The sequence below is a fragment of the Taudactylus pleione genome, unplaced genomic scaffold, assembly GCF_031769625.1.
Source record: "Taudactylus pleione unplaced genomic scaffold, aTauple2 ptg000012l, whole genome shotgun sequence".
NCBI lineage: Eukaryota > Metazoa > Chordata > Amphibia > Anura > Myobatrachidae > Taudactylus > Taudactylus pleione.
Window position 1 is genome coordinate 6,595,483 of NW_028284415.1, and position 23,856 is coordinate 6,619,338.

The 23,856-nt window shown below is 46.3% G+C and overlaps 1 protein-coding gene across 1 annotated transcript in view; it reads left to right on the forward strand.

Annotated features, from left to right (window-relative positions):
* Positions 1-13,610, forward strand: part of LOC148542426 (ABC-type organic anion transporter ABCA8-like) — a 246,241-nt gene extending 232,631 nt beyond the window's left edge. Inside the window, exons 35-39 of the mRNA XM_088468583.1 lie at positions 8,272-8,391; positions 8,597-8,737; positions 10,452-10,531; positions 11,787-11,842; positions 12,908-13,610. Of these exons, the coding sequence (XP_088324709.1) occupies positions 8,272-8,391; positions 8,597-8,737; positions 10,452-10,531; positions 11,787-11,842; positions 12,908-13,000 (490 nt within the window). The 3' untranslated portion in view covers positions 13,001-13,610. The remainder of the gene's footprint in view (positions 1-8,271; positions 8,392-8,596; positions 8,738-10,451; positions 10,532-11,786; positions 11,843-12,907) is intronic.
* The last annotated feature ends 10,246 nt before the right edge of the window (positions 13,611-23,856 follow it).

Here is a 23,856-nt window from a genome sequence, read left to right on the forward strand (position 1 = left end):
ACAACATCAGAAACAAGGCACAGGGGTTGTGAGACAGTTAGGTTAGGGGGTCCCTCTCCTGGGTAGAGGACTCCTTCCTTACACACACACACAGCAGCAGGGAAGCAGCACACCAGCCTGGATGCAAGTACAAGCTGGTCGGCGCCAGTCTTTATTGTACAATGACAGAAATATAAAGAAAACATAAATATAAATCCTAGCCCTGTCGGGGCACTAACTTCACAGGTAGTTCCCTCACTACCAGAACCTGGCAGGGCCTAATGCCCTCGCCAGCAACAAAGCACAGCACAGTACTCACAAATAGGTTTTTCAAGTGTCTCTGAGCAAACTCCCTGCCTGCTCTACCAGGTGAGACACTCAGCCCTAAACACACTAGGCTTATATTGGCCACTCTCCGGTGGAAAACTAACAAGCCTGTTACCAGGCTGCGAGAACCAAAACCTGGAGTGGCCGTGGGTGGAGCCCTCCCTCTCCTCTCACCCACAACCCCCAGGTCCCAAACCGGCTTTTCAAAAAGCCGAAACTCAAGCCTGCTACACTGCAGACTTTCTCCTGGGGGTTTAAAACACAAAAGACAGGAATCTGGGACAAATGTACCTGCCACAGACTACTTTACCAGTGATCCTATCACATATCCCCCCCCTTTGTTTCGACCTGTGGGTTGGAACAACTAAAGCCCCCAAACAATGAACGCGTGACAACGCGTCAGCATTGGCCAGCTGGCTTCCTGGCCTGTGTTCCACTGAAAATTTTAAAGTTTGTAACGCCAAGAACCATCTTGTAATTCTCGCATTACTGTCCTTATTTTCAGACATCCACTTCAGAGGGGCATGGTCAGTGATCAATTTGAACTTTCTTCCGACCAAGTAGTACCTGAGAGCCTCTAACGCCCACTTTATGGCCAACGCTTCCTTCTCCACTGTGGCATAGTTTCTCTCATGTACATTCAACTTTCTGCTAAGATAGAAAATAGGGTGTTCCTCACCCTCCTTGTTCTGGGACAGGACCGCTCCTATACCTACTTCTGATGCATCGGTTTGTACTATGAATTCCCTTTCAAAATTAGGAGTCATCAGAACTGGTTGGGAACACAACGCTACTTTCAACTCCTGAAAAGCTTTCTCTACCTCAGGAGTCCATTCTACCATGACTTTTTGTTTGCCTTTGGTCAGGTCAGTCAGTGGGACTGCCATGGTGGCAAAGTTGGGTATAAACCTCCTTTAGTACCCCGTAATTCCCAAGAAGGCTCTCATCTGCTTCTTATTCAGAGGCCGTGGCTAGTTTTGTATGGCATCAACTTTATTGAGCGGAGGCTTTATCAGGCCTCCGCCAATGGTGTATCCCAGATATTTTACTTCCTCCATGCCTAGACAACACTTTTTTGGGTTGGCTGTCAAACCTGCCTTATAGATGGAGTCCAACACTACTTGTACCCTGGGTAAGTGAGACTGCCAATCAGGACTATGAACGACCACGTCATCCAGATAAGCAGCCGCATACCGTCTATGGGGCCTTAGAATCCTGTCCATCATTCTTTGGAAGGTAGCAGGTGCCCCATGTAGCCCGAAGGGCAACATCTTGTACTGAAACAAGCCCACTGGGGCTGAAAAAGCTGTCTTTTGTTTGGCGCTCTCGGTTAACGGTACTTGCCAATACCCTTTGGTTAGGTCAAGAGTGGTTAAATACCTTGCCGTCCCTAGTCTCTCAATCAGTTCATCCACTCTTGGCATCGGGTAGGCATCGAATTTTGAAACACTGTTCAACTTTCGGAAGTCATTGCAGAAACGCACACTCCCGTCGGGCTTTGGAATCAACACAATGGGACTTGACCATTCACTATGTGATTCTTCAATAACCCCTAACTCTAGCATATTTTTAATTTCTTTCGACACCGATTCTCTTTGTGCTTCTGGTAACCTATAGGGCTTTAGATTAACTTTAACCCCTGGGTCAGTGATGATGTCATGTTTAATGACCGAGGTTTTCCCAGGTACGTCAGAGAACAGCACCCTATTTCTAATCAGAAACTCCTTGACCTCTTGTTGTTGAATTGCCGACAGGGTTTTTGCCACTGTCACTTCGGGAACTAAGGGCCCTGGACTTACTGGAGGGTCTCGGACGGCTGACAGTACCGTTCTATCTTTCCAGGGCTTTAACAGATTTATATGGTATATCTGTTCCGGCTTTCTTTTCCCCGGCTGGTAAACTTTGTAATTGACCTGCCCCACTCTTTCTAAGATTTCAAAGGGCCCTTGCCATTTAGCCAAAAGTTTATTTTCCACAGTGGGAACCAATACTAACACTCTGTCCCCAGGAGCAAAGCTGCGTAACCGAGCATTGCGGTTGTATACCCTCTGCTGTGCCTGTTGAGCCTGTTCCAGGTGCTCTCTCACTATCGGTACTACCGCAGCAATTCTCTCCTGCATTTGAGAAACATACTAAATCACCATTTTGTAAGGACTAGACTGCCCCTCCCATGTCTCTTTGGCAATGTCTAGTAACCCCCTTGGGTGTCTCCCATACAACAAGTCGAAGGGTGAAAACCCGGTGGAGGACTGGGGAATTTCTCTTATGGCCAACAATAAATACGGCAATAAGTAGTCCCAATCCCTACCATCCTTGTCGACCACTTTCCTAAGCATGTGTTTTAACGTCTTGTTAAACCTCTCGACCAGCCCATCGGTTTGGGGGTGATAAACCGAAGTTCTTAACTGTTCGATTTTGAACAGGCGGCGTAACTCTTTCATGACTTTGGACATAAACGGTGTACCCTGGTCAGTTAGTATCTCCTTGGGTATACCCAGCCTGCTAAAGACATGAACTAGCTCTCTGGCAATGGTCTTGGTTGACGTATTGCGCAACGGGATCGCTTCCGGGTACCTGGTAGCGTAATCCATTATGACCAGAATATACTGGTGTCCCCTGGCAGACTTCATTAAGGGTCCAACCAAATCCATCGCTATTCTTTCAAACGGCACCTCTATGATAGGCAATGGAACTAGTGGACCCTTAAAATGTGGCCTGGGAGCATGATACTGACACTCAGGGCAGAATGCGCAAAAGTCAGATACCTCTTTATGAAGCCCGGGCCAGAAAAACCTCTGCATTATTCGCTCAGTGGTTTTCTCTACCCCTAGATGGCCTGCCGTTATATGACCATGGGCCAGATCCAACACTGTTCTTCTGTAGGCTTTGGGAACTATTAGTTGTTCCACAACATCTTTCCCCTTCTTAGTCACCTGATATAACAAATCCTGACACATTGCCATGTGGGGATAGGACAAAGGACTATCAGGGTCTACGGGTTTGCCATCAACTACTTTTACATTCTCCCTGGCTTTTACCAAAGTAGGGTCATTCAACTGCTCCACGGCAAAGACCTCTCTTCTGACCTCTAAATCAGGCAGACGATCACCTGGCCCAACAACACTTCCCACCTCAATGGGAGGCACATCAGTTGGCGGGCCACCGTCACGTTCCGCATTCTCTAGTTCGCCAACCATAGTAGAAAAAGGGAATAACTCTGACTCAGAAGAAACTCCCTCCTCCACTACATCGACAACCTTCTCAAATGGATCGGGGTTGTTCACCTCTGGAACAAAACGGCTTTCCCACAACTTCCAGAAGTGAGCAAAGTCTCTCCCCAATATTGCATCGTACACCAGACCATGCACCAAACCCACAGAAACTATAGCAGAGCCACATGGTGTCTCGATGTTCACCTCGGCCGTAACATAATATCGAGTATCCCCATGTATGCAGGTCACACCAACAGTTTTCCCTGTATGCCTCAAGGGGTTCACCAGCTCCGCTTTTATAAGTGTCACCAAGCTACCAGAGTCTAACAGTGCCTCTACTCGGTTGCCATCTACAGTGAGTACACACATGTGCTTATCAGTCTCAGCCTGCCGGTCAGCCGTACAGGCTATCTGTGCAAAGAAAGACCCCCTGCGGTAGACATGAGCAGTATCACATTGCATAGGTTCAGTTGTAAGTGCACAATTAGCGGCAATATGGCCGAAGCCACCACATCGGAAACACTGAGTCATATTAATGTCTAGTCGTTTACGGGGGAAGAACCTTCCCGGCCTGGCAGGCCTGTCTCCAGGTTCTACACCCTCAGTCTTAGGTACATTCCACCGCCCAGCACCCTTCTCCCCTGGAACAGTCTTACCAGTGTCTCTGAGAGTTCGCCGGTGCGCCATCGGAGCTCGGTGGGGCATACTCATCAGCTCCTCAGCCGCCACGTACCTCTCCACTAGCTCAACCAACTGGTCCACGGTCTTAGGGTCTGCTTGGCTCTCCCACTTGCGCAGAGTCGCGGGTAATGATCGCAGGTACCGGTCCATCATGACCCTTTCCACGATCTGTGGTCCCGTCAGCATCTCGGGCTGTAGCCATTTTGAGGACAGATGGACGAGGTCATGCATCTGTGAACGTGGAGGCTTGTCCATATGGAACTCCCAGCGGTGGACCCGTTGGGCACGAACAAAGGTGGTGACTCCCAAGCGAGTTAGGATCTCCTGTTTTAGTTTTTTATAGTCCTTGGCATCAGCCAGGCATAAGTCGAAATATGCTTTTTGTGGCTCCCCAGACAAAAAAGGTGCCACCAGACTTGCCCACTGCTCCTGGGGCCAACTCTCCCTTTCGGCCGTTCTTTCAAATGCGGCGAGATAGGCCTCCACATCATCGCCCGAAGTCATATTTTGAAGGAAGTGACTGGCTCGTACGGAGTGAGTGGTGGTGGGAGGACCAGTATTAACATCTCTGGGCCGGGCGACCAGGTGCTGTACCACCTCTTTTATGGCCTGGCTGTTTTCCGCTAAGGCCTGGCGGTTTTCTGCTAAGGCCTGGCGGGTTTCCTCGATGGCGACCTGTTGTTGCCTGGCAGATTCCTGCTGAAGTTTGTTAGTCTCCTGCTGAGCCCTGGTAGCTTCCTGCTGAGCTGCTGTAGCTTGGAGCAAGGCTTTAATAATGTCCTCCATTTTGTCCTGGGGTGTAGGTTGGAAGCTGAACCTTGCCTCTCTGAGCATTGGCTGATGCCTCCTCTATGGGACTCCAAGGACACAGTGTTATTTCCACACTCACAAATTGGGTGTCTGTCTATTTAATTTTTAAACGGAAAGTTTTCCTCTCGCTGCAACTTCAGTGTGTGTGGTTGCCTGCATTCTCCACCATATTGTGACACAGTTAGGTTAGGGGGTCCCTCTCCTGGGTAGAGGACTCCTTCCTTACACACACACACAGCAGCAGGGAAGCAGCACACCAGTCTGGATGCAAGTACAAGCTGGTCGGCGCCAGTCTTTATTGTACAATGACAGAAATATAAAGAAAACATAAATATAAATCCTAGCCCTGTCGGGGCACTAACTTCACAGGTAGTTCCCTCACTACCAGAACCTGGCAGGGCCTAATGCCCTCGCCAGCAACAAAGCACAGCACAGTACTCACAAATAGGTTTTTCAAGTGTCTCTGAGCAAACTCCCTGCCTGCTCTCCCTGGTGAGACACTCAGCCCTAAACACACTAGGCTTATATTGGCCACTCTCCGGTGGAAAACTAACAAGCCTGTTACCAGGCTGCGAGAACCAAAACCTGGAGTGGCCGTGGGTGGAGCCCTCCCTCTCACCCACAACCCCCAGGTCCCAAACCGGCTTTTCAAAAAGCCAAAACTCAAGCCTGCTACACTGCAGACTTTCTTCTGGGGGTTTAAAACACAAAAGACAGGAATCTGGGACAAATGTACCTGCCACAGACCACTTTACCAGTGATCCTATCACAGGTTTAGTATTACATAACAGATGTAATGCAGGGATTGGTGTAGCTATTTTGGGTAATAACTTCCACTTGTTCTATATCCCACGCGCAAAGGGTACCAGGTGAGACAGCAATTTTGGGCGCGCTACATAGGTTACCCTGGGTGGGATAGGTAGCACCTGAAAGAAATTACACAAAATGGGGAAGTTGCAGCATATTAAAACTAAGAGCAGGGCCCTTACACAGCCAACAGGCAGCCTATTTGGGCGCACTACTAAGGTTACAGTGTGTGAGATAAGCCATACAAAGAACTACAGAGGGATTGCTGAGACCTGTGTGGTGTGGTATGCACTGTGTGAATTGAATAGATCCACGTTTTCCTCATCCCGCCCATGATGGTACCATCCGAGGCAGCCATCTTGGGCGCACTGCGTAGATTAGATCTGACAGGATGCGCAACTCGCATAATATCCAAGTAGAGAAAATAAAAGGTTGAATACGGAGACATAAAATTGCAGTATTAAGTCAATGGTGACAGCAAAATAACAACGTAAAATGAAAGATGAATCTAAGATTATAAGAAAAGACAAACAATAATAGAGCAAATTGCAACAAGCCTCGCAATTTGGTGACCACAACACCGGGTCCATTTGAGGAGTCACCACGCTGCATCGCTCAGTATGGCCCTGTTCAAGAGGTCCAGCGGCTTGCATGGGGAGTTGAGCCAGGAGTGGATCAGGAGGGCTGCGAGCAGGAGAGGGGATCCAGAAGCAGGCACAATCCGGGAACAAGGTGGGAACAGGGGTCCAGACAGCAGATCTCAGACAGCAGTGGAAATCCAAGATTACACCCACTGTGTACCACACCAGCAGCCCGGGACGATGGTGGGGTCCCAGTAACTCAACGTGGAGCTCCATGCTGGGGCAATCAGCCGATGCAGGGGTCATTATCTGGAGCCCATCCACCCGTGTCCTCTTTGGACATGACCTCCCCCAGGCCAGGGGGTGTACTCCCCAGCTCAGCCCTCCCCAGGATGGCCACCATCGTGGGCAGCACCGTGGCCAGGAAGACATCAGCAGCAGCAGGTAACGGGTGGATGAGGGATGTCCACCCCACTGATGGTGAAGCAGGGAGTGGGCGGTAGGATGGTAAGCTGCATTGGAACAAAAAAAACCATGCCCTATGCCTTCTTAATGAATTTCATAGAAAATATCCTGACAAACCATTTGTGGAGTATTTGGTGTCCATACCTAAGTGCGTGTGTGGGGGGGGAAGAACTGTCACAAAATAGAGGTTTCCCCTGCTTCATACAACTTTTGGGCAGGCTCTTGGCAGCAGAGCTCACATTGCTATGCTGTGATTTCTGGTGAGGCCTAAGGGTCCATTAGATACAGAGTTGTGCAAACCCTAGACCAGGCCTGGCCAACCTGTGGCTCTCCAGCTGTTATGAAACTACACATCCCAGCATGCCCTCCCACAGTTTTAATATTCTCCAATAATTAAACTGTGGCAGGGCATGCTGGGACATGTAGTTTCACAACAGCTGTAGAGCCACAAGTTAGCCTTTTGGTCAGTCAGACGTATGAGAATTGCTAAACAACCAGTGTGGCCATCATATGAGCAAAGCTCTGTCCCTGCGAATAAAGCTCTGTCCCTGCGAATTCCCTCCGCAGCCGTATCATGGTATTTTTGCTAAAAATACTGTGACAAGTGCCCGCACATGCAATGACCGGCCGTCCCTAAGCCCCACCCCCGTGATCGCAGACCCCCCCTTTGACCCCCTCCTCCCTTAATTACACTTACCTGCAGTGATTGGTGCTCTGGTGTTGTCCTCCATGGCTACGGTCAGCTGACATCCCATCCTGCACTGGGACCCGGTCAGGTGACGACAGGCACCAGAGCAGGATGGGAGACCAGCTGACCGGAGGGAGGACATCACAGGAGCCCCAATCTCCGGTCCCTGGACTCTGGTAAGTTGTTTTTTTTTTTGTTTTGTTTTTTTACAGTGTATCAGCGTGTGAGACCACACAGCTGATCACTGGGGCCGACTCCGGACTCTGCTCTGTCCGTTAGAGCAGAGCAGGAATCCGGTGACCAGAGAAGACCCTGGATATTTTTGCACACTTTATTTTTTGTAACTTTGGCCAGATCACATTTCCCATTACAATGATGGGAAATGCGATCTGCTTACTAAAAATAAGTGATAATTAGGGCTTGGAGTAGAATTTTACGAATTCTACTTCAATTATCCTTTAGTGACTTTAGGTGATACTAAAAACACCCTTTTTCATTTTATTTTTAGTAAAAATAATGTTAATAAATAGAGCCCTAAATCATGGATAGTGGACAGATTTTATAGCTTTTTATCAGATGTAATGTCCAGGTTTTCACATAATATGTAATCATTTTCCATGTTATCTGTGATTGAAACCAGGAAGTGTAAAATATATAGGGGGATAAAAGGATCTCATTTAGCAGATGTAACGAGTTTAAATCAGAATCTTCTCTTTTTAAGGAGAGCAATTCGTGCAGCTTTCAAGAACAAGGAGAGAGGAGCTATCCTGACCACACATTACATGGAGGAGGCAGAAGCTGTATGTGACCGGGTTGCTATAATGGTTTCCGGAAAACTCAGGTAAAGAGACCGAGTGGGAGCCTATAATCCTGAGTATTAATGTTGGAGAATAGAAAGAAAAATGTCTGTTGGGCTGTATGGTCCTTCCATTATAATTAATCTAAAAAAATATAATTCCCGATGATGTAAAGTGACAGCGTAATTGTACACTTGGCAATGTTCTCTTTGTTTAAATATTCTCCACCCTTCTCTCATTCACATGCAGGTGCATTGGGTCCATTCAGCAGCTAAAGAGCAAGTTTGGTAAAGGATATCTCCTGGAGATTAAAGTGAAGGATTCTCACCATCTTGATGTCATTCACCAAGAGATAATGCGGCTGTTCCCACAAGCAGCCAGACAGGACAGGTGATATAGGTGCACTCAATTATACGTGCCCATACAGGGCAGATCTTATTGTCCAACCCCAGTGCCAAAAATATCCGCCCTTCTGTACATGGGCCAAATCCTCAGATCCTCAGGGTGTAATTAGTACTTTCAGGCAATTACCACACACACATTCAGAATACTCTAATACCACTTTTACACCTAAATTCCGGGTCTGACCCGGAGTTGGAACATGGTTCCAATCCGGATCAGGCCCAGAATTTAGCCGGTGCCAACCCAGGATATTCCCGAGATGGCGCCGTTCACACCGGAACCCGGTCTGCATAGACCCGGCTTTTCTGGCGTGGAAGTGGATGCTTGGAAATGACGTCATCTCCAAGTGCCACTGAAACCAGACCAATCGGCTGGCATGCAGCGCGCTCCAGGTCATCGAGACCCGGAGTACTCCATTCACACTGCAGGGTTTCACGGGTTACTCCCGTGTTAAACCCTGCTAGTTACCTGGGTTGGATTGCCGGCGGAAGGAGCTGGACAAGGACAGAGCCCGGGCCTTCTTCCCATAGGGAAGGAGTGGGTTGCGATGCCGGAGCAGAAGGATTCGCCATCTGAAGATGGCGAATGCTCCAGCAGTCAAGCTCCAAAAATATTATACTTTTAGAGCTGGACGAAGACTGTCACCAAACTAGTGTAAGGAGACAGTGGGCCATTCCGCGAGATGAAGGTAAGAAGGAGATATCTGTGATATCTCCTGGTTTACCTTCTTGATGAATGGCCCGAACACTTAATTTTCACAGTTGCAGGTGAAAATGTGCATTTCCACCTCCTTTTGTGACAATTAAGTGATGATGAATAGACCCCGATAATTAACACACTGACTCGCCGCGGACGCTGGAGCAATTCATCATTGCTCCGGTGCTGAGACAGCTGATTTGAAAATCAGCTGCCCCAGCGAGTGGCTTCACTGCTCCTTTCATAAAGCTGTGAATTTTTTCACTGTTTGCGAGAGCAGTGCGCATCCATGACCTACAGGTCACGCATGCGCACAAGAGCCCTGACGTCCGGGGGAAGGAACCGGACAGGGACGGAGGGATCCAAAAGGATCCCTAATCGTGACCCGGGACTCCTTCTCATAGGAAGATGGTGAATGCTACAGCAAACAAGCTCCGAAAAAATTATATTTTCGAAGCTTGATGAATTCTGTCACCATACTAGTGTATGAGGGCAGCAGGCCTTTCCGCAAGAGGAAGGTAAGCAGGAGATATCTGTGATACTAGTGTATGGGGACAGCAGGCCATTCCGCAAGAGGAAGGTAAGCAGGATATATCTGTGATAGTAGTATATGGGGACAGCGGGCCATTCCGCAAGAGGAAGGTAAGCAGGAGATATCTGTGATAGTAGTGTATGAGGGCAGCGGGCCATTCCGCGAGAGGAAGGTAGTAGGAGATATCTGTGATACTAGTGTATGAGGACAGCGGGCCATTCCGCAAGAGGAAGGTAAGCAGGAGATATCTGTGATATCTGATGCTTTACCTTCGTGATGAATGGCCTGAACATTGAATTTTTACAATTGCAGGTGAAAATGTGTATTTTCACCTGCATTTGTAAAAATTAACTGATGATGAATAGGCCCTTAAGTGGTAAAATGTTCCTCTTCACAAGATTAGAACCTATAGATATAAGCTGGTTTAACCGGTTTGAATTGTTGGCCACCAATCTTTCTCTGATTATTCCTCAGGTTCTCTTCGTTGCTGGTCTATAAGATCCCGATGGGTAATGTGCAGTCATTATCACAGGCTTTCTTACAGCTCGAGGAAGGTGAGTACTTACTCAGCTCATGCTCAGCAGATTCAGAATGGGGAATGAGGTGGTCGGAGATATGATGGAGACAGACTGTGGTACCAAGCAGAGATATAGGGAGGGATGCAGCAACGGAACAAATGTGGTCAAACCCCCAAAATGTGGGTTTGACCTCATTTGTCATATGCATCAAGCTCCAGGGATGCGGTGGGTAATGCCATCAGGGTATAGTTTGAATCTATCTTCACTATAGTTTCTCTCTTCACTAAATAATCAATACAATACTGTATTGATGATTTAGTGAAGAGAAAAACTATAGTGAAAAGAGAACCTATAACCCATTCCCTGGTTTTGTAATCATTCCCTTCCTAAGAGCATGCCAGGTGACATTGTGATTTGTACTACCACTGTGTGTGTTAAGGTGGGTACAGTACGCACTGCACAGATATGTCTGCAGATGATGGTCATTCATACACTGAATGACCATTATCTGGTTCCGGACAGGGGGGACGTGTCCCGCCCCCCTGCCCGCTGCCTCTGCTCCATCTGTATGGGTGGTCAGGAGACCGCCCATACACACTGCCCAATGGACAGATATCTGCAAATATATCTGCCATCGGCTGTGCAGCACAGCTGAAGCGATATGTCTGTGAGTGACGTCGGTCACAGACCTATCGCTGGTACACGCTGGACGACTGGTGGAGGGGGAAGCGCCAGAAACTTTTTGGGCAGCAGGGAGCAAAATTTATAGTTACGCCACTGGGTGTAGTGCAGTAAAATGATTCCATGTAACATGCAAAGTTCAAAGTGAGAAGGATAATGTGTAGCTCTGCATACAGTAGGTGCTGGAAACATTCATTATTTTGGAGTTACCAAAACCAAAATAAGCAAAAAACATTACAGCAAAAACAAGTCCATCTAGTTTTCACCAGTAACCCACATTATGTTTATCTAGATCAGCATGTTCTGAATTTTTGTATAAAGGGCCATATGACTTGCATAGTACATGTAGTATTGTTATGGGAAATGTGACTTACATATATATGTAGGTGGGCATTAGGCCATGTGACTTCTGTATACATGTAGATGAGTATTAGCCTGGACATTTAATCAATAGCACCTAGCATTGGGTTGGGTCTTAATTTGCCAGTTCATTATAGACTCTTCTCCCACCCTGGATGTTATACATTTTCATGAACCCCCAGGTGGACATCAGTGCTCTGGAAAAAGTTCATGTATATGTTATGACTGAATTGTGTTCCTATCTCTGCAGCAAAACGGGTCTATAACATTGAGGAATACAGTTTCTCCCAGTCCACCCTTGAACAGGTAATTTCATCCTCTCTCTGTGGTTACAAGTCTGAAGGAAGGGAGTATATAGGGATAGTCTCAGAAGTGGAGGCCTATTAACGTAGTCTCTTTTAACATACTTTCGATATGGGGGGCTGTGTCTGTCAGAAGATAGGTGCGAGGGGACAGGGACCTAATTCTAAATGTCAATACATGTTGTTCACCATTACATGTAAAAGCTAACCTACGTACCAAACATGGAATAAAATTGACTCTTCTGTACCTTTTACTGCCACTCTCGAGACTGCATGTGTTTCCATGCCATCTGCAAGGGATTCAATCGGGAAACCGGCTGACATAAGCCCGACAGCCGGCTTCCTGATTGCTTTATCCCGGCGAGGGTTAAATGACAGGCGTCTAAATCTAGACGCCTGTCATTTTTCCGACACCGGGAGACCGGCGCCCAGCATCCTGATCGAAGGGATGCCGGGCGCCGCGAGCGGACAGCCACGGGGGTGGGGGAGGGTTAGGTTTAGGGCTCCCGGGGGGGACTTGGGGTTAGGCACCCCCCCGGGAGGGTTAGGGTTAGGCTAGGAGGAGGGAGGGTTAGGCACCCTCGGGGGGAGGTTAGGGTTAGGCACCCTCGGGGGACTTAGGTTTAGGCAGCGGGGGAAGGGGGGGCTAGGTTTAGGCACTTAGAGGGGGGATTAGGGTTAGGCACAGGGGGGGAGGTTAGGGTTAGGCACCCCTAAGGAGGATTAGGGTTAGGGAGGTTAGGTTAGTTTGTACTTACCTAGGGACAATCGGGATTTCCAGCGCTGTTGGGCTGCCGCTGTCGGGATCTCTGCATCTGTCGGCTGACGACGCTGGGAATCGAACTGCCGGCCATGCGTCAGCCGGTCTTTCATACCTAATGCATCTGCAAACATCCGGGAAAATCAGAGTACTTTTCTTTGCCTCTCTTCTCCTTGCTGCTTCCCATGTCTTTACCTAACATGAATGATTGACTCACATTCCGCTCACCAATCCCTTTGCAATCATCCAAACTGCATGTTCCCAAATAACCTAAAATCTCCACATGTTACTAACTGCCCCTCACCACAGGTGTTTCTGGATCTGGTGAAGGAGCAAGAGAAGGAGGATTTTGACCTGGACACCACATTTCGGTGGAAGCACCTACGGACAGAGAGCATCTGAGGCTGCACAAATGGCATTAAATGAGGAAATTAGCTGGATAATATAATGTGACCCCTATTGTTACTATTACCTCTCTACAATATGTCTATAGTGTATTAGCTGCAGACACTACATTCCTGAACAGATGGGATGAATTCACTTTGTGATAAGCAATTTATTGTATGCCAGAATGGAATCACTAAACTCTACTGAGCTACAGTTCCACTGGCTATAATCCCAGGTCCTGTTCAGTGATGTATATGTTATTGTTACTATGGACATCTGTATGCATGTTTTATAATCTCATCAGTAAACCTCTTCTGTGGACGTATTACTACTTGTCTTGTTTCACAATGTACTGTTCGGTGCTGAATAATCAGTTACAGCAATACTGTATATTCATACTAATAACTATAGCAATTTGTTTATATATAAATGTAATAGTACCCTATAACAGGACATTATTACTAGGGAGTGTATTTCTATGATAAATCAGTTCAATCCATGGAATATTTTATATAAAAGAAAAATAGGTTTCCATGTTCCCTTCTGTAGCCATGTACTAATTAGAAAAATAATGACATCAGGTATTTTGCCACACACATCTATGAATAAATGAACAATTATTGAACACTATTTGTGAATCATTTTCCTCATCCAGTATCAAAGTGTTTTTTGCCTACATTACATAGAAACATAGAAGTTGACGGCAGATAAGAACCACTTGGCCCATCTAGTCTGTCACGTTGTCTATTATAAGCACACAAGTAAGCTGGACTTTAAAGAAGAGCTGCGGCTAGATGCCCTTCACCGAACGAACCCTGACTTCATCAGTTACTATCCATGTGGACATAGAGTGGGAATAGTAACCTGTGGTGAGTGAAGCGAGCACGTGAGCGCACACGTGGCCAGATGAGTCAGTTGAGACAAAATAACAGCGCTGTCAGGTCAAGAATCACGCACTTCCGCCCTCACTGACGTCACGTCCAGGTCCTTATGCTGAAGGGGAAATAGGATCAAATATGTGACACGAGCAGAGAGGAAGTTCAGAGAGAGTCATGTGACATTACTAGGCAGGGCGTTCGAGAAGCCATGTAACAGAATCATTTATAAAACTGCAAAACTGGGTGAAAAATTGGAAGTAAAAAGGTAAAGTTAGTGAGGCACCTTATCCCTTGCATGCATTCAGGGCCAGAACAGGGCTCTTTGTCGCCCTGTGCCAGACTCGGCCTATGAACACGAGACTTCATAACATCACACCGATGGAGCAGAACCGCCAGCACCAGGAAGTAGAGAACTAGATTGTACAGTAAGCTTGAATAAGCAAGACCCTCTCACCTTTGTCTTTTTTACATAATTATGTTAAATGCTCACTTTAATTATGTATCTATGTGAATTTTTATACTGTTGTATTCATACTTACTTACCTACTTTTAAGATTTCTCGCTCCGGAAGATGCCCAGGGAGGAGATGCAGGTGGGCATCTGAGGAGATGCAGCTGTAGTATCCAAGTCATTAAACCCCACCCCTCATAGTAAAATGCCAGAAATCCCGCATATTTAAATAGGGGGCAGGGACAAATGATGTGATTCTCATAGAATCGTGTCATCCGGCCCCGCCCCCTACTCACAGACCATCGATCCTCCCTAATTAAAAATTGTTTGTTTCTTTTGTCGCCAGCATTCACAAAAGATTGTTTCCCAAACCAGAAAGTGAAGGTGCACTTGATAATACAGCTTACGAATATGATTATTTGCTTTGTACTGTACATATATATTGAATAGACCAGCACTACAATTCAAACAGAATCTGTTTCAGATAACTTGCTTCATGAGTTGAGATGAGATTTATCAAGTATCAAAACTAGGTGAAAACTAGGTATATTATGTATTGGTGGTTTAATAGTAGGATTCTCAGTAATCCACTGCTGTCGGACATTGCGGTGCCAATAGCCATTTTATTACAGTACTAGATTACTGTCCAGGCTGCATCCTCCTTTATATTCCCAGACAATATAAATAGAGATGAGCGATTCGATTTTCCCAGAAACCAAACACAACCGAACTTAGGGGTTCCGAGTGGATCTGAGTCCCGGCTCAGGTCTTCCCTCCAAGTTTAGATCCCGGAACGAGGCAAAAAGTCATCATCTCTGGCATCAGATATCACATATTTTGAATTAAATATAAAAGTCCCTCTCTCATGATCGGGAGAGTGGAGGGAGATGGTGTGGGCATATTTGCCTACTTTTCAAAACTAGTTTCAGGTAGAATATAGCTGGTAGTAGAACCATTGAGATGGGCGTGTTATGCTCAACCCAAAGGGCGTTTCTAGCTCCATAGTATTGATAAAGTCTCTGTTTAAGAATGCGAAACGCGTTGGCTCATTGAGCCGCTGATGCACATGTACACTTGCCAGTGTATACCTCACAGCTACAGTTTCAGCTCTGCAGCATGATATTACCTCCAGTGGATTAGGAGAACTCTACCATCTATCCTGCAGCAGTACTGGACATTCTAAAAGAACCATCCTTTTTCCTCGCTGATATGCTTCTTTAACAGCACTGCACCAACATCAGCTACACAGCAATACAAATTGGCTGTCTGTCTTTCTTGCTGGGACGTCAGCAATGGTCCAGGTGCTTCTTCATTAGAAGTGGAAGTGTACTATGCGCGCTTTACCTTCACTAATGTGAGTAACTCTATTCCAGCGGGGATACTTTGAATTAAATATTACCCTTACTTGGTTATTAAACCATATATGCAAGAATTTGGATTTTATATCCTCTTCAACCACTGATGTTGAACTGCAACAGTGTAGATGTTAAGAGGTTATATCTAAGCGATACGGAATAGAAGCTATTCAATTCAACCCGGATGTTTGGGCGAGCTAAAGGATTTCAAAGGGAATCCAACAACAATGTCGGCCGTGATGCTGTTTGATGATTTAGCGAGGCTCTAACAGCTGGCACTTTAGTCGGAGAATGCAGATTCTTGTGACTAAACAACCAGGGTAAGTCTCAAGAACCGGCATTCTCCGACTTAACAGCACGCTGTATTGAATAGCTATGGGAACTCCCTCCCGGCGCTATTCAGCATCGCGCTGAATTGAATTCCGCCCATTGTGTCAATACACTGGCTACATAGTATTTCATGTGATATGTGCTTTGATCTGAACTATCATATTTAATCTATTTTTTTAATGTAATTGCATTTAATCTGCATGTTTCTTACATATTTTGTTAGTAAAAACTATTTTTAATATAATACATTTGAGCCTCATTTATTCACCTAATGGAGAGCAAATGGCGTGATCTCAACACAATATAAATTAATTTGATAAAGTGGAACTAGATCAGGGGTAATTTTAGGTTTTTAGCTCCACATATGGGTGTATCTGGGGATAAATGCTTGTTGAAAGAGATTTCTATATAACATTAGTAATCATATTTTGGGAAATTTTGCAAGTATTTCTACTAACATTGTTGCCTGCAATTCTCAATTTTTTTTGTTCTCACTCAGCACAATATACATGATAACTGTGATGCCTATGCAATAAATTCCAAATGCAATTTGACCTTGTGTGAATTTATCACTAAGCATATATTTCTTGCCGGGTCGATTGAGAATATGTTGCCAAGATGAATTGTGTTTGGAATCCTGACAGTATTTAAACAGGCTGCTTGTAGTTCGTCACAACTCGATGCATTAGCCAGCTACATAAAATATACTTACCTTTACTGTAGATCAAGCTTATCGAGGTAGACATTATTTTGATGTTCTATTTTAGATATATTTTGTTCAACTACTTTTGAACCTATATTTTGTCTTAATTACCATTGGTTTACCACATTATTTTTATATATTTATTTATTAACAGTTACTTATATAGCGCAGCATATTCCATTCACTTTACAATTGGGAACATATTATTAGAAATTACAGACTTACTTTGATGATCATCTCTTGGTAAAAAACAGATTTTATAATTTTTTGTTGTATTGTCCTTTTTGTGTGTTTAACTAAAGATTACTAATAAAAAAATATTACTGTCAGCAACAGCTCACACTAGCAATAGCAGTTGAGATAAAACAACACAGATCACAGGGGTTACAGCCGAGGGTCCAAAAAAGGAGTTGCTCAACGTCAACAGCAGAGGCTGCAGAGCCCGGACAGTAGTCATAGTGACTCTGGAAAATTACTGTCCTTACCCAGAAACTCCTTTGTGGTCCCTCGGCTGCAAAACAGAATTTAGGGGTTTGATTTAGAATTTGGGGCAGTGCGAAATTAGAAACTGGACTCTCCCGGAAGATGCGGGATGGTATGCACCTATGGGTGTGGGACTGAGGGCTGTGTACTATTAACACCAATAGGAGGACACCATTTCATAAGAGAGTGGAGGGAGAGGGTGTGGGTGTTATGGTGTTCCCAGGATAACCTGTGTAAACCCCCAAAAGTCATAGGACGAGATCTTCTGCAACTAATAGCCACCCGTTGTTCCCTTAGAACTAGGTACATTCACCAGTACTTAGGTGGCTGCCTGGACTTAAACTTGAAGTAATAGGGGTTTATGCAGACCACCCAGGTCTGCCAGAATGGAAGATGACACCAATGAGATCTGGTAGCTGAGATGTGGCAAGTGCAGCACTGGTGATAAAAATGTGGAAAATGAAGCACTGGTGGTAAAGATGCGGTGATGTAGCACTGGTGGTATAGATGCGCCTAATGTGGCACTGGTGGTACAGACACGACAGTCGCTGCAGGTGAAATAAAGCGGTTGGTACATCTGTGGAATTGATGCAGCTTATAGCAGAGGATTCGAGATGGCAGATATAACCTGTTGAATTGATGCAGCAAGTAGCTCGAATAATTGATGTGGCTGGTATAGCCTGGGGAATTGATGCAGCAAGTAGCTGGTAGAATTGATGAGGCTGGTATAACCTGTTGAATTAATGCAGCAAGTAGCTGGTAGAATTGATGGGATTGAATGCCGAGGAGTGGCTTGGTTAGCTGTGGTGCGACTACGAGAGATAGAGGATTTGGTGCAGCCAGCTTTATTAGCTGTGGTGCGGCTACGAGAGCTGGAGGTTTTGGTGCAGCTTAAGGACTGAGGTGTGGCTTGGTTAGCCGTGGAGTGGCTACAAGAGCTGGAGGATTCGGTGCGGCCTAGGGACCGAGGTGCGGCTTGGAGAGATGCAGGAACAGAGTCCAGAAGAAGGAACCAGAAGGGTAGGTACAGAGACGCTATAGCCGGCAAGGCTGTGAGGATGCCGCCGGATATTTGAACAGATGAAGAACCAATCAAAGTAACGGAAGATCCTTCAGTGCTCCAATAATACGTGATGTCGTCCGGCATCCATATCGCCTAGCAACAGATGGTGCAGTACTCATATGGAAGGCGGAAGTAGAAGGGGTAACCATCAAAGTGCTGGAAGGTAGTAAGTCATGCTGGTGACTTGTAACAGTACCCCCCCCCCTTAGAACTTGGTTTATTGGGGAAGTTTTTGAAAAACAACTTCTTCAATCTTAGAGCATGCAAAGTCTTCTCTGGAACCCAAGACCTTTGCTCCTTACCGTACCTCTTCCAACAGATCAGGAGTGGCAATTGCCCTCGAGAGAACCTAGAATCCAAAATCTTCTCCACCATGATTTACTGTGGTCCTTGAACCACAATTGGAGAAGGTGTAAGCGGACACCTGGACTTGAATCTTGAGGAGAAGAAAACGTGTTTCAACAAGGAACAATGGAAAATGTTGTTGATGCGTAAAGACTTAAGCAGTTTAAGTCGAAAAGCGACAGGGTTAACCTGAGCAATAATTTGGAAAGGGCCAATGAATTGAGGCCCCAATTTCTGTGTGGGTTGTCGCAGCTTGATGTTCTTTGTAGCCAGCCAAACCCAGTCTCCAACCTTAAATTAGCACAGATTCCGATGTTTGTCCACAAGGTTCTTGGAGCACATAGAAGTTTTATGGAGACACTGGCAAACCTTGGTCCAAATGGAGCGCAACTGGGAAACAGAAGCTGGTGATGTAGATCCCCTGACATTGGGTTTGAAAGAAATTGCCCTAGGATGTTGTCTGGTGACACAGTAGAATGGCAAGAATTATTAAAAGTGTTAATATTAGAATGAACCTCTATACACACCTTCCTATATCTTCTAATGTCCTGCCTATACCTTCTAAGGATGATGCTAATCTGCGTACGCAGTCACACCATAAATAAAGACTTAGACGTGGAATCAGTGGTTCCAAAGCACAAGTGATATTCAGGTAAAAGTTCAGACAGTTACACGCAATTGATCAAAACACAATTTAGGCGCAAAAGGAAATTATACAGACCCCAAGTACAGTATACATACGCGTGCGCTCTGGGACCAGATACCGGCATCAAGATTGAGACCTCCGCCGACAGCATAAACAGGAACACTGCAGACTGGCATCTTGTTTCAGAGCACTCACATATATACCCGTACTGGGATAAGCAATGCAATAGAATACTTTGGCAGGTTCTCATTGGTTCCTCTTCTTGCTTCTCCGTTACGGTACAATTCATAGGTCAGTGCAAAGACATAACACAGCCTCCAACATCCTGATTGTGTCCACTTTCCCGCTGCATAATAAATGTAGTCTAAACTATGGCATACAACATTTCAAGAAGTTATTCTCTCTAACATTCATATTTCATAGCCGCATGTTCTGATCTTCTCACCAATGCCACCGGAACGTTGTTGAAACAGAGTAGATCAGTACGGCACCAAACACGGTCCAATTGTCATTTACTAAGCCATAGTTACAGAAAACATTCATTTCTTTATATGCTAGCATTGCGACTAAACCAAGTAATAATTATCCTTTTTGCGTTACGGGACCATTGCTTTTAAATGTATGTATGCGGGGAGAAACAGCACTGAATTGCGTTGTGCGTCTGAGGGTCGGTGGGGCACTCAGCGAGCAGCACTAAGCTGGAAGGGCATCTGTGTGTGTGTGTGGCCATACCAGTATGATTTTGGGAAGGATTACTAAAAAGCTGACTGTGTTCTGTTTAACATTGTGTGTATGAGTTGCAGGGAATTTTGCTACTTTTCAAATATAAGTCTGTGTGTGATATTATACACGTAAGTCCATGCATGATAGGCCACATGCACATACATACATACATATACATATATATATTGTGATAGGATCATTGGTAAAGTGGTCTGTTACAGGTACATTTGTCCCAGATTCCTGTCTTATGTGTTTTAAACCCCCAGGAGAAAGTCTGCAGTGTAGCAGGCTTGAGTCTCAGCTTTTTGAAAAGCCGGTTTGGGACCTGGGGGTTGTGGGTGAGAGAAGAGGGAGGGCTCCACCCACGGCCACTTCAGGTTTTGGGCCTTGCAACCTGGTAACAGGCTTGTTAAGGTTTCCACCTGAGAGTGGCCAATATAAGCCTAGTGTGTTTAGGGCTGAGTGTCTCACCTGGAAGAGCAGACAGGGAGTTTGCTCAGAGACACTTGAAAACCTAACTGTGAGTGTTGTGCTGTGTCTTTGTTGCTGGCGAGGGTATTAGGCCCTGCCAGATTCTGGTAGTGAGGGAACTACCTGTGAAGTTAGTGCCCCAACAGGGCTAGGATTTATTTTTATGTTTTCTTTATGTTATTTCTGACATTGTACAATAAAGACTGGCGCCGACCAGCTTGTACTTGCATCCAGACTGGTGTGCTGCTTCCCTGCTGCTGTGTGTGTGTGTAAGGAAGGAGTCCTCTACCCAGGAGAGGGACCCCCTAACCTAACTGTGTCACAATATGGTGGAGAATGCGGGCAACCACACACACTAAAGTTGCAGCAAGAGGAAAACTTTCCATTTAAAAATTAAAGGGATAGACACCCAATTTGTGAGTGTGGAAATAACACTGTGTCCTTGGAGTCCCATAGAGGAGGCGTCAGCCAATGCTCAGAGAGGCAAGGTTCAGCTTCCAACCTACACCCCAGGACAAAATGGAGGACATTATTAAGGCCTTGCTCTAAGCTACAGCAGCTCAGCAGGAATCTACCAGGGCTCAGCAGGAAGCTACAGCAGCTCAGCAGGAGACTAACAGACTTCAACAGGTCTCCATTGAGGAAACCCGCCATGCCTTAGCGGAAAACAGCCAGGCCATAAGAGAGGTGGTACAGCACCTGGTCGCCCGCCCCAGAGATGTTGCTACTGGTCCTCCCACCCCCACTCACTCCGTACGAGCCAGTCACTTCCTTCAAAAGATGACTTCGGGCGATGATGTGGAGGCCTATCTCGCCGCATTTGAAAGAACGGCCGAAAGGGAGAGTTGGCCCAAGGAGCAGTGGGCAAGTCTGGTGGCACCTTTTTTGTCTGGGGAGCCACAAAAAGCATATTTTGACTTATGCCTGGCTGATGCCAAGGACTATAAAAAACTAAAACAGGAGATCCTAACTCACTTGGGAGTCACCACCTTTGTTCGTGCCCAACGGGTCCACCGCTGGGAGTTCCATAGGGTCAAGCCTCCACATTCACAGATGCATGACCTCGTCCATCTGTCCTCAAAATGGCTACAGCCCGAGACGCTGACGGGACCACAGATCGTGGAAAGGGTCGTGATGGACCGGTACCTGCGATCATTACCTGTGACTCTGCGCAAGTGGGTGAGCCATGCCAACCCTAAGTCCGCGGACCAGTTGGTCGAGCTGGTGGAGAGGTACGTGGCAGCTGAGGAGCTGATGAGTATGCCCCACCGAGCCCCGATGGCGCACCGGCGAACTCCCAGAGACACTGGTAAGACTGTTCCAGGGGAGAAGGGTGCTGGGCGGTGGAATGTACCTAAGACTGAGGGTGTAGAACCTGGAGACAGGCCTGCCAGGCCAGGAAGGTTCTTGCCCCGTAAACGACTAGACATTAATATGACTCAGTGTTTCCGATGAGGTGGCTTCGGCCATATTGCCGCTAATTGTTCACTTACAACTGAACCGATGCAATGTGATACTGCTCATGTCTACCGCAGGGGGTCTTTCTTTGCACAGACAGCCTGCACGGCTGACCGGCAGGCTGAGACTGATAAGCACATGTGTGTACTCACTGTAGATGGCAACCGAGTAGAGGCACTGTTAGACTCTGGTAGCTTGGTGACACTTATAAAAGCTGAGCTGGTGAACCCCTTGAGGCATACAGGGAAAACTGTTGGTGTGACCTGCATACATGGGGATACTCGATATTATGTTACGGCCGAGGTGAACATCGAGACACCATGTGGCTCTGCTATAGTTTCTGTGGGTTTGGTGCATGGTCTGGTGTACGATGCAATATTGGGGAGAGACTTTGCTCACTTCTGGAAGTTGTGGGAAAGCCGTTTTGTTCCAGAGGTGAACAACCCCGATCCATTTGAGAAGGTTGTCGATGTAGTGGAGGAGGGAGTTTCTTCTGAGTCAGAGTTATTCCCTTTTTCTACTATGGTTGGCGAACTAGAGAATGCGGAACGTGACGGTGGCCCGCCAACTGATGTGCCTCCCATTGAGGTGGGAAGTGTTGTTGGGCCAAGTGATCATCTGCCTGATTTAGAGGTCAGAAGAGAGGTCTTTGCCGTGGAGCAGTTGAATGACCCTACTTTGGTAAAAGCCAGGGAGAATGTAAAAGTAGTTGATGGTAAACCCGTAGACCCTGATAGTACTTTGTCCTATCCCCACATGGCAATGTGTCAGGATTTGTTATATCAGGTGACTAAGAAGGGGGAAGATATTGTGGAACAACTAATAGTTCCCAAAGCCTACAGAAGAACAGTGTTGGATCTGGCCCATGGTCATATAACGGTAGGCCATCTAGGGGTAGAGAAAACCACTGAGCAAATAATGCAGAGGTTTTTCTGGCCCGGGCTTCATAAAGAGGTGTCTGACTTTTGCGCATCTTGCCCTGAGTGTCAGTATCATGCTCCCAGGCCACATTTTAAGGGTCCACTAGTTCCATTGCCTATTATAGAGGTGCCGTTTGAAAGAATAGCGATGGATTTGGTTGGACCCTTAATGAAGTCTGCCAGGGGACACCAGTATATTCTGGTCATAATGGATTACGCTACCAGGTACCCGGAAGCGATCCCGTTGCGCAATACGTCAACCAAGACCATTGCCAGAGAGCTAGTTCATGTCTTTAGCAGGCTGGGTATACCCAAGGAGATACTAACTGACCAGGGTACACCATTTATTTCAAAAGTCATGAAAGAGTTATGTCGCCTGTTCAAAATTGAACAGTTAAGAACTTCGGTTTATCACCCCCAAACCGATGGGCTGGTCGAGAGGTTTAACAAGACGTTAAAACACATGCTTAGGAAAGTGGTCGACAAGGATGGTAGGGATTGGGATTACTTATTGCCGTATTTATTGTTGGCCATAAGAGAAGTTCCCCAGTCCTCCACCGGGTTTTCACCCTTCGACTTGTTGTATGGGAGACACCCAAGGGGGTTACTAGACATTGCCAAAGAGACATGGGAGGGGCAGTCTAGTCCTTACAAAACGGTGATTGAGTATGTTTCTCAAATGCAGGAGAGAATTGCTGCGGTAGTGCCGATAGTGAGAGAGCACCTGGAACAGGCTCAACAGGCACAGCAGAGGGTATACAACCGCAATGCTCGGTTACGCAGCTTTGCTCCTGGGGACAGAGTGTTAGTATTGGTTCCCACTGTGGAAAATAAACTTTTGGCTAAATGGCAAGGGCCCTTTGAAATCTTAGAAAGAGTGGGGCAGGTCAATTACAAAGTTTACCAGCCGGGGAAAAGAAAGCCGGAACAGATATACCATATAAATCTGTTAAAGCCCTGGAAAGATAGAACGGCACTGTTGGCCGTCCGAGCCCCTCCAGTAAATCCAGGGCCCTTAGTTCCCAAAGTGACAGTGGCAAAAACCC